The following is a 17,236-nucleotide window of genomic DNA, read 5'->3' on the forward strand; positions in this document are numbered from 1 at the left end:
GAACGAAACAAATTAGACAACCAGTAGAGCAAAACAAGAACATGAAAGCTATCAGAAGGAACTTGTGAAAGGGTACTAGTATTTACTGCTAATATTTATCGATTTTCACAAAAACTTTGTCACAGCTGAGCTAAACAAAATACTACAGGCGTTATAGGTATTCCAAATTATTATACAATATTATGTACCTACACCTACAGTGGTCAGGGTCAAGTGGAGACATTTATGGCGAATGCTAGAAGAAGTAGGCGTACCCCAACACCTTATTTCGCTTATAACTGAACTATACAAACACACTACTGAATCAGTTAAAGTGCTTGACACACTTTCAAACGAATTTCATCCAGAACGGGATGTCAGACAGGGATGTATACTATCTCCACAATTATTCAATATATATGGAGAGCATATTATGAGAAGAGCACTTGAAGGATGGGAAAAAGGTATCTCGATAAATGGTCATAAAATAAACAACCTACGTTTCGCAGATGACACAGCCCTTCTTGCAAATAGTCAAGCAGAGCTGATTGATCTTATATGACTGGTTAAAAACGAAAGTCAAATATTTGGTCTGCAATTAAACATGTCAAAGACAAAGATCATGATAGTGGATAGACTACATAACAATCATCCACACATAACCACAATTGATCGGTTTGAGGCTGTGAGCTCATACTTATGTCTGGGATCATTATTCACAGACACAGGGTCACTACAGGAAGAAATAAAACGTAGATGTCATCTAGCAAAAGTCATCACAGCAAAAATTACCACAATATGGAAGCACTGTCAAATTTCAAGAGCGTTAAAGATGAGGTTGATCAACTGCTTAATATTCCCAATACTGACCTGCGGATGTGAATCTGGGACCCTGAGAAATTCGGAAAGAAGAAAGATAGACGCCACTGAAATGTTCTCTTGGAGACGAATGCTACGAATTCCTTGGACCGACCATAGAACAAGTAATTCAATTTTAAGAGAGCTAAAAGTTAGCCAACGACTCTCCAGTAAAGTCCATCTCCAACAATTAAAATACTTTGGACATGTTATGAGAGCAAGCACAGAAAACCTGGAAAGACTAATTATACAAGGAAAGGTGGAAGGCCGAAGATCACGAGGAAGATCCCCAACAAGATGGATTGATCAAATTACGGGAATATGCAAAAGACCTATGCATGAGTTACAAGAAATGACCAGAGACAGAGATCTTTGGAGAAGGACACGACATCACGTCGACCACTACACTCCCTCTGGGGGGTCAGAATTTGGTCAAACAGAATTGAAGAGAGAGAGAGAGAGAGAGAGAGAGAGAGAGAGAGAGAGAGAGAGAGAGAGAGATGTACCTACAACCTAGAAATAACAACGACCGTAAAATTACATACTAATAGTAATAGTATAAAAATAGAGCGGGAGGTTGTAAAAGGACACTCAGTCTCACCTAAACTTTTAACACGGTGCTGTAACATACTCTTAAGAATTTGGAATGGCTGACGCAGAGAATAAAAATAGTTGGAGAATATCTAAATAACTTACTTTTCACCGCTGATATAGTCATGCATGATAGCTGTAGTGGGAGCACGCAAAATAGAGTTATATTTTGCTGACGTCACAAAACGAATTTCACAATGCGTGACGGGTGCTAGGAAACGTAACGTCACTAAAATATAATTCTATTTTGCGTGCTACCGCTACTAAGGATACAGGAATGGCAAGTAAGATGGTACGGGAACTTGTGTTAAAAATGTAACATTAAAACAAATCGAAAAAAAAAATTAATAAAAAATTTTGTACCCAATTAATGAAAAATCCCTATGACATGAAATTATAACTGGCAGGGATAATCAGACCCAAAATCTGGCGAGAATAATCGGTCTTGGGTGGGAAGTATGTTGAAAGTCGAGAGAAATTTTTAAAAGCGAGCTGCTCACATGCCTGAAGAGAAAAGTAGTTGATCAATGCGTCCGCTCCAGTGTTGACATACGGAGCAGAAACACTTGTCTTAACAAAAGTCTCAGCTACCAAACTGAGAGTCACAAAGAGACGAACGGAGCGATGCATGTTACCTGACTGACACGTTATGTGGTGACACATAAAACAGCATCCGAAAATGTCATTCTACATCCTACCAAACTGAAAGCAATGGGAACCTTCTTTGGTAGCACCTCCGAGGCTTCTACAATTTGCAAGCCATAACGGATGCTGAGACTAAGTAAGATGGGCGAATTTTACAATTTATAATTCATGTCCCATCTGATCAGCGCAGTACAGTTCCAACGAGAATGGTTTCCTTCGTACTCCAATCAGAGGAAACATGTAAATCAAAAATGAATAACCATTTTCAATTTCGTTGCAACACGAAATTATAGCTGTATCATTATTCCAGTTCAATCAGAGAAAAATTTTTTTTCCTTTTTTGATTTATGACACTATTTAAGCTGAGGTTCGATAATATACAGAGTTGGGATAAAGTATGGAACCAAGCAAATATCTTTGAAACGAAAAGAACAATATTTATGAAACTTTGCATGCAAGTACAGTGAGGCAAAAGGCATATGATGCCATATTTTTTGTTACTACTCCACTTCCGGTTTCACCGGAAATACCCTTAACTTATTTACTTTAAATGGGACACCCTGTATATTTTTGCATATTTTAAAAGAACTTTTATTTAATTTTTTAATTCATACATACCAAGTTTGGAAGAAAAACTATTAAAACAAGAAATAAATCTCTTTACAGTTAAAAAATAGGTTAATTTATTTACGTGAGACCAATGATACTAAAAATAAAAAAAATTCAAATGTTGAAAATGTTTGCTGTTCACCTCCTGACAACGTGCAAGCCTATAAATAAATTCGTGAGTCACTTTTTGCAAGATTTCTCCACGAATTAGTTCACATTCATCAATTATTATTCTTTGTCTCAAATCCTGCAAGCATGTTGGTCGCCTAACGTAAGCACGTAATTTTAGATAACCCAAAGAAAAAAATCTAACGGGTTGAGGTCCGGAGAACGAGCAGGCCACTCTATGAATCCTCTACATCCAATCCATGGATTTGGAAAATTCACTTCCAAAAAATGAAAATTCACCATAACCTATTATCATTAATATTTCAATACGATCTTTTCCACTTAAATGAACCACTTTTAATACAACTTATTTCTGTCAATTAGTTCAGTAACAGTTTTACCTACTTATACTAAATTCAAATAAGTCATGCAGTGCACAAACCATACATACTCATAGACGTTTCACGACCATGTTAATTTTTCGGATCGAATTAACGCCATCTCTTGATTGGAATGGGAACTAAATTGACAAATTTTAGTTACGCGAGAATTTCAAATTATAAATTTTGCGGGATTTTTGATGAAATTTCGCAGGAAATTAAAATAACAGAAAGACAATTCAATGTTTTATTCCATATTTTATTGAAAACTTCGAATATTCCAATTTGTTTTCAAAATGCTAAACACTACTGCTATGTGTCGCGTGAAATGAAAATTTTGGAAAGAATCTTGTAGGATGATTGTTTAAATAAATATTACCTTATAATCTTCTACAAACTTCCAAAAATATATAATGTAGGTCCGAAATGTTGATGACACACTTGTCTATTGGAATAAACTGTTTCAGGATCTATTATATTGGTTTTTTTTAATGTGGAGAAACACAACACGGGATGATCAATGTAAACTAAAAATTCTACTCATAAGAACGGAGAGGAGGTTAATACACTTGATTAAAATTGTGATTAAATCTAATTAAAAACGTAACAGCACTATAATAAAAATAATTAAGCCACAAACTGTAAAATAAAAAGTAAACAACAAATTAATTTAATTGTCAACTGTCAGTTGTTAAATATGACAAGAGAATTAACTGACAGCGACATCTCTGGATTGGAATGGTAACTAATTTGCTGTCTTGACCTTGACAATTTGCGTGAAACGTCTATGAGTATGTATGGTTTGTGATGCAGTGCATGTAAACAACAATTTTAGTCTACAGTATAGATGGTACTCGTTTATTTCCTATTACGTTTTATTAATAAAAAAAATTATCTACAGACACTTTTTAACAAATTTTCTCTACCAAATTTGGTATGTGTGAATTAAAAATAACAAGTTCTTTTAAAATACGCAAAAATATATAGGGTGTCCCATTTAAATTAAATAAGTTAGGGTTATTTCCGGTTAAACCGGAAGTACAATAGTAACAAAAAATATGGCAACAGATGCCTTTGCGTCACTGTACTTGCATGCAGTTTCATAAATATTGTTCTTTTCGTTTCAAAGATATTTGCTTGGTTCCATAATTTATCCCAACCAAGTATACAGGGGGTTTGGTAAAGAATGGGCCATAGCTTAACCTTAGATCCCTGAGGTTAAAATACGTCGATCTAAGCTAACTTACCTTAGTACAAAAGTTGACAATAACCTAAATACAGGGTGTCAAAGTTAAACTTTTACTTTATTTATTTTTAAATATTTCCTGACAGGTATGAGACAACAAAACGAAATTTGGTAAGTGGTGCTGGTATTGTACTATCTACTAAATTATGTTAAACAAACGTTTCTGGCTACTACCAGAGGCGTACGACTGGGGAACGTGAATTGTTGACCCTTCCCAAATTCTACGCCACTGGCGGAATTGCTATTTTAGTGCAAATGTTTTATTTGTTTATATTTATGTAAAAAACATACTCTTCATTGGTAACGATAAAGCCATTAGTTTTCGAGATATTTGAAACTAAAAACGAAGGAGCATAATAGGTACATTAATCAAAGTAAGTGTGCCTTCTCATTTTTAACTTCAAATATCTGGAAAACTAATGACTTTATCGTTACGAATGAAGAATATATTATTTGCAAAGAAAGTATTGGAGAATCTAAAAATTATGCTAAAATTTCATCAGTGGCGTATCATCAGCAGTTTCATCAGTGGCGTAGAATTTGGGAAGTTTCAACCATTCACTTTCCCCTGTCTTACGGCTCTGGTATTAACAACAAACGATTTTAAAATAATTTAGTAGGGTGTACAGTAGCTACACTTTCTGCCAAATACTATATAAGGATATGTCAAATAGTGTACCGAGCACACATACTTCTTAAAGTTTTAAATACAGGGTGTTTCATTGGGAAAGTAACATACGTTAACTGTAGAAAGAGGACACTTAGGCGATCTCAAAAATACCGATCCATTAATAACAAAGATACTGGGTGTTTTATCTATTTTGCCATTTTTTTAATTGGTTCATAACTTGTTAACCACACTGTATATTTATTTTATATTTGGCACGCAAATATCACTTAAGGTTTACAATAAATTAATTTATTTACAATTGAAAAAATCCAGATCCGGATTAAAAAATATTGGAAAAATATTCCGACCCCAAAAAAACACCCTGTACATTAAATTTTTTATAAATGGATCCTTCAGTTGAAAAGAGGATGAAAAACTAAATTCAGTGGTATAATTTGAATTTTCGGCAAAATGATTTTTCTGGTGAAATTTTGAATTTGAATTCGGAAATTAAGTGAATTGCGAGAGCTCTAAGTAGAAAAAAATTGAAATACAGCTTACAACTTGTCAACCTCACTGTATATTGATTTTATATTTAACACGCGAATATTCTTTTAGGTGTCCAATCAATTAATTTATTTAAAATTATAAAAAATCCAGGTCGGGTTTAAGTAAATATTCCGATCCAAAAAAAAATACCTTGTATATTAACTTTCTTTAAAATGGATTTCGCATTTGAAAAGAGGATGAAAAACCAAAATTAGTGGTATACTTTGAATTTTCGACAAAATGATTTTTCTGGTAAAATTTTGAATTTGAATTCTGAAATTATGTCAATTGCGAGAGCTCTTGTAGAAAAAAATAAAATGCGACTTAATTTTAATTAATACCATTATTTAATCTAAATTGGTAAAATGTTAATATTTTAGTGTTTTTTTATTATATGTGAAAAATAGTTTTTGGCGAATTTTCATCTTTAAATAATGAATAAATAATAAAGGGTCAACAAATAATACATCACTTTAGTCAACAAAATAGCTAAAAATTATAACAAAACAGCGAAAATTTGTAGCATAATCACTATTCAAAACTAAAGTACTTATTCAAAATTACCTCCATCAAAAATTATTTTTTTTTATACGTAGGTACGGTAAATTTTTGTAGTTAGGTACCTAGCATCATGTGTACTGTGTACTGTGTGTGTTGAGTAAGTGTCTTGTTACATTGCAAAGTCGACGTCATTGTCTTTGCAAAGAGACGCTAATTGTATCCGAACGTCTGCGGTCCCTCTGGTGAGTACCAATCCCACAAGGACAGAAACTATTTTCATTTATTAATTTATAATAAACGAAAAATTTCTGACCCTGGTGAGATTCGAACTCACGACCATTCGGACCTTTCGATCCAAAGGTAGGCGCTCTTACCACTGAGCCACAGAGGGGGTCATCAAAAATTGTTGTTATGTATGCAAATGTTAATATTTTACCAATTTAGATTAAATAATGGTATTAATTAAAATTAAGTCATATTTTAATTTATTTTACTTTGAGCTTTGCAATTCACATAATTTCAGAATTCAAATTCAAATTTTTACCAGAAAAATCATTTTTCCGAAAACTCAAAGTTTATCACTAATTTTGTTTTTCATCCTCTTTTCAAATACAAAATCCATTTTAAAAAAATTTAATATACAAGGTGTTTTTTTGGGTTGGAACATTTATACAATATTTTTTAATCCGGACCTGGATTTTTTATAATTGTAATTAAATTAATTGACTGGACACCTAAAAGAATACTCGCGTGTTAAATATAAAATCATTATACAGTATGGTTGACAAGTTGTAAGCTGTATTTCAATTTTTTTCTACTTAGAGCTCTCGCAATTCACTTAATTTCAGAATTCAAATTCCAAATTTCACCAGAAAAATCATTTTGCCGAAAATTCAAAGTATACCACTGAATTTAGTTTTTTATCCTCCTTTAGACTGAAAAATCCATTTTAAAAAAATTTAATGTACAGGGTGTTGTTTTGGGGTCGGAATATTTTTCCAATATTTTTTAAGCCGGACCTGGATTTTTTACAATTGTAAATAAATTAATTTATTGTACGCCTTAAATAATATTTGCGTGCCAAATATAAAATAAATATACAGTGTGGTCAAAAAGTTATGAACCAAATAAGAAAATGGCAAAATAGATAAAACACCCAGTATCTTTGTTATTAATGTAGTAAGACCCATTAAGTATGGTATTTTTGAGACCGCCCAAGTATCCTCTTTCTACAGTTAACGTATGTTACTTTACCAATGAAACACCCTGTATAGAATAAATTATTTAAAAAAGAAGAATACTTTAAAATTATTGGACGTATCCGTGTGATACTTTGCAGAAAGTATAGGCACTGTAGTGTGCACCCTACTAAATTATGTTAAATAATCGTTTCTGGCTGCTACCAGAAACGAACGACAGGGGAATGTGAATGGGTGACCCTTCCCAAATTCTACGCCACTGATGAAACTGCTATTTTAGCATAATTTTAAGATTCTCCAATACTTTCCATGCAAATAATATTGTGTTAATTCGTAACGATAAAGTCATTAGTTTTCGAGATATATGAAGTTAAAAATGAAAAGGCACACTTATTTTGATTAATGTATTATGATCCTTCGTTTTTAGCTTCAAATATCTCGAAAACTAATGGCTTTATCGTTTCCAATAAAGAGTATGTTTTTTACATAAATATAAACAAATAAAACATTTGCACTAAAATAGCAATTCGGCCAGTGTCGTAGAATTTGGGAAGGGTCAACCATTCACGTTCCCCCGTCGTACGCCACTGATAGTAGCCAGAAATGTTTGTTTAACATAATTTAATAGATTGTACCATATCAGCACCACTTACCAAATTTCGTGTTGTTGTTCCATACTTGTCAGGAAATATTCAAAAATAAACAAAAAAAAGTTTAAATTTGACACCCTGTATTTCTGGTATTATCAACTTTTGTAATAAGGTAAGTTACCTTATATCGACCTATTTTAAGCTCTGGAATCTAAGGTTAAGGTATGGCCCATTCTTTACCAAACACCCTGTACTTACATAAATAAGCAAAACAAGTTATTAAATCGAATGAATATTACGCAAATGTGCCCCACAATAAAATAGACTGGGAGCCGGTATAAGTCGAACTTGCTAATCATTTTAGGCACGATAAGAGCCTATAACTTAAATAGTAAAACATAAAAGAAAACGTATTAACACTGTGCCGTCACTTTTTAGTGGCACATGCGTCGACAGTAGCCCATCAAACTTTCCACTTATGGATGGGATAAATAAATAACTAAAAATTACCCTCCCTCACGCCCAGAATTAAATTTTTTAATTTTTTAAGTTCTATGTGATTAAAAAATAAGACTCAGCGTAAGACTCAGCTTAATTTTAACCCACCACCCACTTCGCCTTCAACCAACATCAAAAACTTCATTTTTGGTTTTTACTTTTTTTTAGGAGGGATTCAATCAATTTTGAAGTTTCTAAAAATTGACAGACATAATTTAGGCTTTTACAAAACATGTCTCTTTTAATTGATCCGAATGTTGAGTATACATAACTTCAAAAACATTTTTTTGGAAAAAAGCGTATAACTTTTTTTGAAGATGGCTGCAGGTCTTTCTTTTTGTATATTCTGTATTAAAAAAAAACACTATATTCCCAATATTTTTTTCAGATTTTTCCGTAAGGTGCTCCATCTTGAAAAATCCGCAAAACTGGTTTTTAAGGGGTTTTTGGGGGTTTAAACGTGTTTCTCCCATTTTTAAATGTACTAATGGAATCCGTTACTTCAATTTACATCTATAAAAAGGACATTGATTTGATCTACTTTGAAGTCTCTAAATAATTGGGGAAAACCTCCAATGAAACCCTAAAAAACGGGTTTATGGATTTTTGAAGGCGGCGAACCTTACGAAAAACCTGAAAAAAAATTAAAATTTTAGTGTTTTTTAACATACACAAAAGAGAAAAAAAAATTTTTTTTGAGGTTATGTTGACTCAATCTATGGATCTATAAAAAATAGCTATATTTTGTAAGAGCATCAACTATGCCTGTGAATTTTTTGAAATACATACCTATTAAAATTAACTGAATCTAACCTAAAAAAAAACGAACAATATTTATGAAACTTTGCATGCAAGTACAGTGACGCAAAAGGCATCTGATGCCATATTTTTTGTTACTACTCCACTTCCGGTTTCACCGGAAATACCCTTAACTTATTTACTTTAAATGGGACACCCTGTATATTTTTGCACATTTTAAAAGAACTTTTATTTAATTTTTTAATTCATACATACCAAGTTTGGAAGAAAAAACTATTACTAATGGAATCCGTTACTTCAATTTACATATAACCTATAAAAAGGACGTTGATTTGATCTACTTTGAAGTCTCTAAATAATTGGGGAAAACCTCCAATGAAACCCTAAAAAACGGGTTTATGGATTTTTGAAGGCGGCGAACCTTACGAAAAACCTGAAAAAAAATTAAAATTTTAGTGTTTTTTAACATACACAAAGAAGAAAAAAAATTTTTTTTGAGGTTATGTTGACTCAATCTATGAATCTATAAAAAATAGATATATTTTGTAAGAGCATCAACTATGCCTGTGAATTTTTTGAAATACCTATTAAAATTAACTGAATCTAACCTAAAAAAAAAAGAAAAATTAAGTTTTTGTAGGCGGGCAAAGGGGAAGGAAGTGGAGGGTTAAAATTACGTTGAGTCTTCTTTTTTACTGATATAGAACTTAAGAAAACAAAAAAAAATATTTTGGGACTAAGAGAGGGTAGCTTTTAATATATTTATCCCGTCCATAAGTGAAAATTTTGATGCGCCACTGTCGACGCATGACCCACTAAAAAGTGACGGCACAGTGTTCATACGTTTTCTTTTAGGTTCTACTATTTAAGTTATAGGCTCTTATCGTGCCTAAGATGATAAACAAATTTCACATTTACCGACTCCTTGTCTAAAATTGTTATTTTGGTTTTTAATCAATCCGCACTTGATAGATTATTGTTACAATAATATACATTTTTAACCAACATTCTTTTAAATTTCAGAAATCTACGCATTCTTTGCGCCTTCATAGCCGGACCTAATCTAAATAGTTGGAAGGAATGATGAGGCATTTGCATATATTTTTATGTGAACAATTAAGGAATAAATATTTATTGTTTTTGATGCATGTCTTTTAATTAACTTGATAAAAATATCGAATATGTATTAAGAAAGTGATTCCCAGATAAATTATTCATTGATAATTATTGTTATTATACAGTGTGGAAGGCAATTATGAAATAAAATTATTTGTGTTATTGTTTTAAAAAATTATAAAAAATGCTGAGACATGTCAATGCTTATACAGGGTGTTTCATTGGGAAACGGAAATACTTTAATGGTGAATAGAGGTTACCGAGCCGGTTCTATATATAGTAAATTTTTTGCCCTAGCGACTTTTATAACCGAGTTACAGGGTGTTTTATCGATTTTGCCCATTTTTTCCTAAGCCATAACTTTAGAACTACCCTGTATATTTTTTTGATATTTGGTACACACATGTCTTATTCAAAACCCAAACGACCGACATACCAAGCATAGGAAAAATCCAGGTCCGGATTAACAAAAAATTATAAAGTAATTGTGACCTTAAAAAAACACCCTGTATATTGAAATTTTGAAAGTCTGTTTGCATATTTGAAAAGAGCACAAAAAAGTAAGTTTAATGGTTTGCTTCAATTTTTCGGCCAGACAATTTTATGACTTTCATTTTGAAATTATATTGAATTTTTTAAGAACTTTGACATTAAAAAGCAGATATTATTAACTTTTAGTTACAAATTATTAAAGTTAATGAATAAGTACTAATTTTAAAAATATTCAGTACTTATTTACCACATTGGAACGACCCAATTACTAATGACAAGAAAAATCCAGGTCCGGATTAAAAAAAATATAAAGTAATTGTGACCTTAAAACAACACCCTGTATATTGGAATTTTGAAAATTTGTTTTTGTATTTTAAAAGAGCGTAAAAAACTGCGTTAAAAGGTGCATGTCAAATTTTTGCGCAGATAATTTAATTACGGCAATTTTGAAATCATATTGATTAATTCTGTCAAGGTAACAAGAAGCTACCAGTAAAGTGAAGAATAATCCCAATGTACTTAGAAAATCGATTCAAAATATTTTAAAACGAGCAAGGAAACGCATCGAACCAAATGGCGGACATTTTGAGCAACTGGACACAAAATAAATGCACAATGTTTTGCAGAAGTAAGGATGGTATGTTATCGGGAGACAAGACAGAAAAATTATATAGATGGTCAGAGTATTTCGAAGAATAAATCAACGATAAAGGTCAAACAGAAACAGAAATACAACAACAAAGACAAGAAATAGAACAACAACAAATACAAGAAATAGAACCATACAATGAGAGTAAAAGTTGGAAAAAGCACCCTTTTCAAAAGCGGCGGGCCAAATAGATACCTGGGGATGGGTTTTATGGTATCAGAGAGAATAAGTCGAGTATTAACTGACTTTCAGGAAACATCAGAAAGACTGTGCTATTTAAGATTGCGCGGTAAATATAGAAAAATCAGCATAATTAACGCACGCGCTATTACAGAAGAGAAATACATGGAAAACAAAAATGAGTTTTATGAACAACCCGGGGAGCTAATTGGGAAAATACCCAGATATGACATTAAAATAATTCTAGGAGATATGAATGCGAAAGAAGGAGGAGGAAATATTTATATGAATATAACAGGGAGTAAAAGCTTTAATAAGGAAATTAATGACAATGGAAAAAAACTAATAGAACTTTTAATGGAACATAACCTTTAGATATTAAGTACACAATTTGATCATAAAGATGTACATAAAATAATTTGAATCTCACCTGATGGGAAAACTAGAAACCAAAGAGACTATGTTCTCATTGAAAGAAATCACAACAGGCCCGTGACTGACTGTAGAAGCTACAGAGGAGCAGATACGGACACGGATAGTGACCACATAGAAATTAAAATTAAGCATGGAATTCCCAAACTACCAACGGAAAAAATACCAACTAGAGCGGCTTTAAGATAAAGATAAAGGAGTAGCAAAAAGAATAGGGAAAGAGATAAACAAAAGTATGGAAAGAATCACCATTTAGAATATCGAAGAGAAATACAAACAGCCGTGATAGCCCAGAGACAGACCTTAGCATTGGGAAAGCAGAAAAAGAAAAGAGAGAACAGTGGTTTGATGAGGACTGCAAATGAAACAGAGGAAGAACGCAAAAATAGAAGCTATTAGAAACAACACAGAAAAAAGTAAAGAGCATTTTACAAACCAATGAAGAAAAGCCAAACGATTATGCAGGCAAAGAAAAGAGAATCTTTGAAAAAACAGCTAGGAATAATAGAAGAAATCTATGCGCAAACTAGAAATTTTTATCAAGGAGTAAAAAAGACACGAGCGCCACAAAATAAATGCACAATGTTTTGCAGAAATAAAGATGGTATGTTATCGGGAGACAAGACAGAAAAATTATAGAGATGGGCAGAGTATTTCGAAGAATAAATCAACGATAAAGGTCAAACAGGAACAGAAATACAACAACAAAGACAAGAAATATAACAAAAACATATACAAGAATTAGAACCACAGCAAACACAAAACGCGAAAGAAATGGAGATAAAAATATTCTTAATTTATGTACCACTGGTTTTAAATCAGAATTATCTACTGGTAATAATAGTTAAAAGCGGGTCCTTGTGTATAACAAATTGTACTATAATATATTTTTAACAACGTATTATTTCTCAAGTAACATAAAACGTGACAAAAACTACCACTAAATCATTATTTTTTTGGTTCAACTGTCGAATGAAATCTACTATAGAGAATAATTCCTGACTTAATTCTTTCGTGAACGTGAAAAATTCTCTTCCAATAATATTAGAAGAGCATTTTACATACATGTATCATATTATGTATACATATACATATATCATAACATATTATGTATCATCTCTACGAAATTATGCTTATTATTTTAAATTGCGTGCAAGGGGATGATTGGAATGTGTGCATTGTGAATATCGTGATTTTACCTACAGGAATATTGACGGTTCGTGTAATAAGCAATTAATGGAAATGAGGCAAGAGAATCAGAACTTGGAAAGAGAAGTAAAGCAACTACAGGCAAGAATGGAATACATATAAAAATATAGTAAGAAGAAAAACCTGATAATATCAGGATTAAAAATGGATACTAACGACGATAGAAACATAAAAGAAGAAATGGAAAATTTCCTAGTCAGAGAATTGCAAGCTAAAGTAAAATTAAGAAACGTCCCAAAGATTGGGGAGAATCTCTGCGTTATATAAACGGAAAAAATGACTGAAAAACGAAGATATTGAAAAACAAGAGCAAGTTAAAGAACCGTCATGACCGTATTTACATAAACAGTGACCTAACCATGACAGAAAAAAAATACAGAAAATGGATTGAAAGTGGGCACATGGAACGTGAGAGGCACCTACGGGAAAGGAGCATTAAGAAATTTAGATGAAATTTGTGAGAAATATAGAATCGAAATAATGGCCTTGCAACAAACCAAGCAACTGGAAAATGAGATAGTAAAACTTGGAAAAAGCACTCTTTTCAAAAGCGGCGGGCCAAATAGATACCTGGGGATGGGTTTTATGGTATCAGAGAGAATAAGTCGAGTATTAACTGACTTTTAGGAAACATCAGAAAGACTGTGCTATTTAAGATTGCGCGGTAAATATAGAAAAATCAGCATAATTAACGCACGTGCTATTACAGAAGAGAAATACATGGAAAGCAAAAATGAGTTTTATGAACAACCCGGGGAGCTAATTGGGAAAATACCCAGATATGACATTAAAATAATTCAAGGAGATATGAATGCGAAAGAAGGGGGAGGTAATATTTATATGAATATAACAGGGAGTAAAAGCTTTAATAAGGAAATTAATGACAATGGAAAAAAACTAATAGAACTTTTAATGGAACATAACCTTTAGATATTAAGTACACAATTTGATCATAAAGATGTACATAAAATAATTTGAATCTCACCTGATAGGAAAACTAGAAACCAAAGAGACCATGTTCTCATTGAAAGAAATCACAACAGGCCCGTGACTGACTGTAGAAGCTACAGAGGAGCAGATACGGACACGGATAGTGACCACATAGAAATTAAAATTAAGCATGGAATTTCAAAACTACCAAAGAAATGAAAACAACGAAAAAAATACTAACTAGAGGGCTTCAAGATAAAGATAAAGGGGTAGCAAAAGGAATAGGGAAAGAGATAAAAAAAATATTGGGAAGAATCACCATTTAGAATATAGAAGAGAAATACAAACAGCCGTGATAGAAGAGACAGACTTTAGCATTGGGAAAGCAGAAAAAGGAAAGAGAGAACAGTGGTTTGATGAGAACTGCAAAATAAACAGAGGAACAACGCAAAAATAGAAGCTATTAGAAACAACACAGAAAGAAGTAAAGAGCATTTTACAAACCAATGAAGAAAAGCCAAACGAATATGCAGGCAAAGAAAAGAGAATCTTTGAAAAAACAGCTAGGAATAATAGAAGAAATCTATGCGCAAAAAGAAATTAGAAATTTTTATCAAGGAGTAAAAAAGACACGAGTGACACAAAATAAATGCACAATGTTTTGCAGAAATAATGATGGTATATTATCGGGAGACAAGACAGAAAAATTATATAGATGGGCAGAGTATTTCGAAGAATAAATCAACGATAAAGGTCAAACAGGAACAGAAATACAACAAGAAAGACAAGAAATAGAACAAAAACAAATACAAGAATTAGAAACACAGCAAACACAAAACGCGAAAGAAATGGAGATAAAAATATTCTTAATTTATATACCACTAGTTTTAAATCAGAATTATCTACTGGCAATAATAGTTAAAAGCACGTACTTGTGTATAACAAATTATACTATAATATATTTTTAACAAAGTATTATTTCTCAAGTAACATAAAACGTGATAAAAACTACCACTAAATCACTCTTTTTTTGGATCAACTGTCGAATTAAATCTACTACAGAGAATAATTCCTGACTTAGTTCTTTCGTGAACGTGAAGAATGCTCTTATAATATGTATTATCTCCACGGAATTCTGCTCATTATCTTAAATTGCGTGCAAGGGGATCGGGAATGTGGATTGGATTATGTGCACTGTGAATGTCTTGATTTTACCTACAGGAGCATTGACGGTTCGTGTAATAATTTAGATCATCCTAATTGGGGAACACAATATTCTGTATACGACAGACTAATCCCGGCTAGATATGGCAATAGTAAGTAATAGCTATTTAGATTAAAATATTACACTGCCCTGCTTAGTAACAGCGTCCGATCTACAATTTTCGTTTTTTCTTGATTATGGTATATTCCATTACTGCTAGACATTCACCATCTTATTGCTTAGTCAACAAGTCCCTTCTGTCACCTCAAATCGTACAAAATCATAAATTTGTTTGTCCATTCTACAACCAACAGCCGTTGTGCTTGGAATAAACGTCCTACATGCTAAATACTTAGTTAAAGCGTCCTATCTGCATCAAAATTGTGAAGGTAGGACTTTTTAGCTAAGTAAGTAAGTCCTATTGAAACCATTCAACTGGTGAAACTAATGTTGACCTAGCGCCTATACGAAATATAATATGACTAGTGTCCAAGTAATGAAGCTTAAAATAGTTCAAAAGCTCTAAATTTTTACCGAATGGATCGATTTACTTCAAAATGTGAGAATAAGTAGTGGATAATCCAAGGATCAAAATCTATATAATGCCGAAAGGCGATTTTACCATGGGGGTGGTTGCACCCCATCTCGTGGATGGAAATTTTTTATTATACCTTGACCGCAAAAGTTGGTAAAAACATTAATTCTAAGCAAAAAAACGAAATATACATTTGTTGATAAAATTAACAGTTTTCGATTTATTCGCTATAGAAAGTGTTAATTTTATATCGAAAAAATCAATGTTTTTAATAAGTTTTCTGCTAATAACTCCAAAAGTTTTCGTTTTATCAAAACAACTTTACCTAACAAAAATGTACTTTTTGAAAAAATAAACAAAACCATTTTAATTAATTTTCTTTAAGAACAATAGTAATCGAGCTATACTTCATTATATGTTAGCTTTTCTTCGTCAAATGCTAAATATTGTAGTTTCAAAGTCAAAAGACGGGAAAACTACGCCTTTTCCGAGGATAACTTATTCAAACTAACTTAAAGTATTTAAAAATATCTATCTACAGAAATAAAAAGTCGCTAGCTTAAAAATTAAGTGACTTATAATGAAAAGAATGTCAGACCCTATTTTTTTAGCGAAAAAGCGATTGGAAGCAACCCCCTAATAACCACCCTAATTGAAATTGGTCATTGACCTTATTTGGTCGTCTTTATTTATGTATTATTAATAGGTTCTAGAAGTTTGACTGGCTTATAATGATTAGTTTTTAAGAAAATGGAGTTAAAAGCGAATAAAGAATTTTTGTAGTTTGGAAGAAAATGACCCTTTCAGAAGAGAAAGATTAGCATTAGAGACACGAAAAAATGTTTAAGTATGAAATTGTAGCTTGTATAATTCCCAAGAACCTGGTTTTCAAAAGTTTTTTCTACGGCAAAAATTGAGCGAGTTATTTCTAATTAAAACTTGTAATAACATGCAAAAATCACCTTTACCAATCCTTTCAAATTCATCTCTTTTTGCGAATGAGGATTTTAAAAAGATTTAGTATTATGCAATAGGCTTATAGGCCTTACAAAAACCTACAAAATTTTTTTTTGCTTAACTTTCTAAGATAAAAATGAAAAAGTTACGGTTAAAAATTCAATATATTTTTTTGAAAACAAAAAAGAGGAGAAAAATCCAATTTGAAGCATAATAATGTAAGTTAGCGGTATTTTTAGTCATTGGCCTTATTTAATCTTATTTATTTATGTATTTTTAATAGATTCTAGAAGTTTGACTGGCTTAGAATGATTAGTTTTTAAAAAACTAGAGTTTAAAGGGAGTAAAGAATTTTTGTAGTTTGGTAAAAAATTGGGAACTATAGGGAAATTACTGTAAATCATCTGAGT

At 32.0% G+C, this 17,236-nt stretch overlaps 2 protein-coding genes across 2 annotated transcripts in view; both read left to right on the plus strand.

The window, feature by feature from the left end:
* Window positions 1-10,266, plus strand: part of LOC114334907 (peroxidase-like) — a 95,859-nt gene extending 85,593 nt beyond the window's left edge. Inside the window, exon 10 of the mRNA XM_028285044.1 lies at window positions 10,146-10,266. Within this exon, the coding sequence (XP_028140845.1) occupies window positions 10,146-10,206 (61 nt within the window). The 3' untranslated portion in view covers window positions 10,207-10,266. The remainder of the gene's footprint in view (window positions 1-10,145) is intronic.
* A 4,906-nt stretch (window positions 10,267-15,172) lies between these two features.
* LOC114334909 (peroxidase-like) overlaps window positions 15,173-17,236 on the plus strand; it is a 92,421-nt gene continuing 90,357 nt past the window's right edge. The window contains exon 1 of the mRNA XM_028285045.2: window positions 15,173-15,446. Within this exon, the coding sequence (XP_028140846.1) occupies window positions 15,245-15,446 (202 nt within the window). The 5' untranslated portion in view covers window positions 15,173-15,244. The remainder of the gene's footprint in view (window positions 15,447-17,236) is intronic.

Source organism: Diabrotica virgifera, chromosome 1 (genome assembly GCF_917563875.1).
Source record: "Diabrotica virgifera virgifera chromosome 1, PGI_DIABVI_V3a".
Taxonomy (NCBI): Eukaryota; Metazoa; Arthropoda; class Insecta; order Coleoptera; family Chrysomelidae; genus Diabrotica; species Diabrotica virgifera.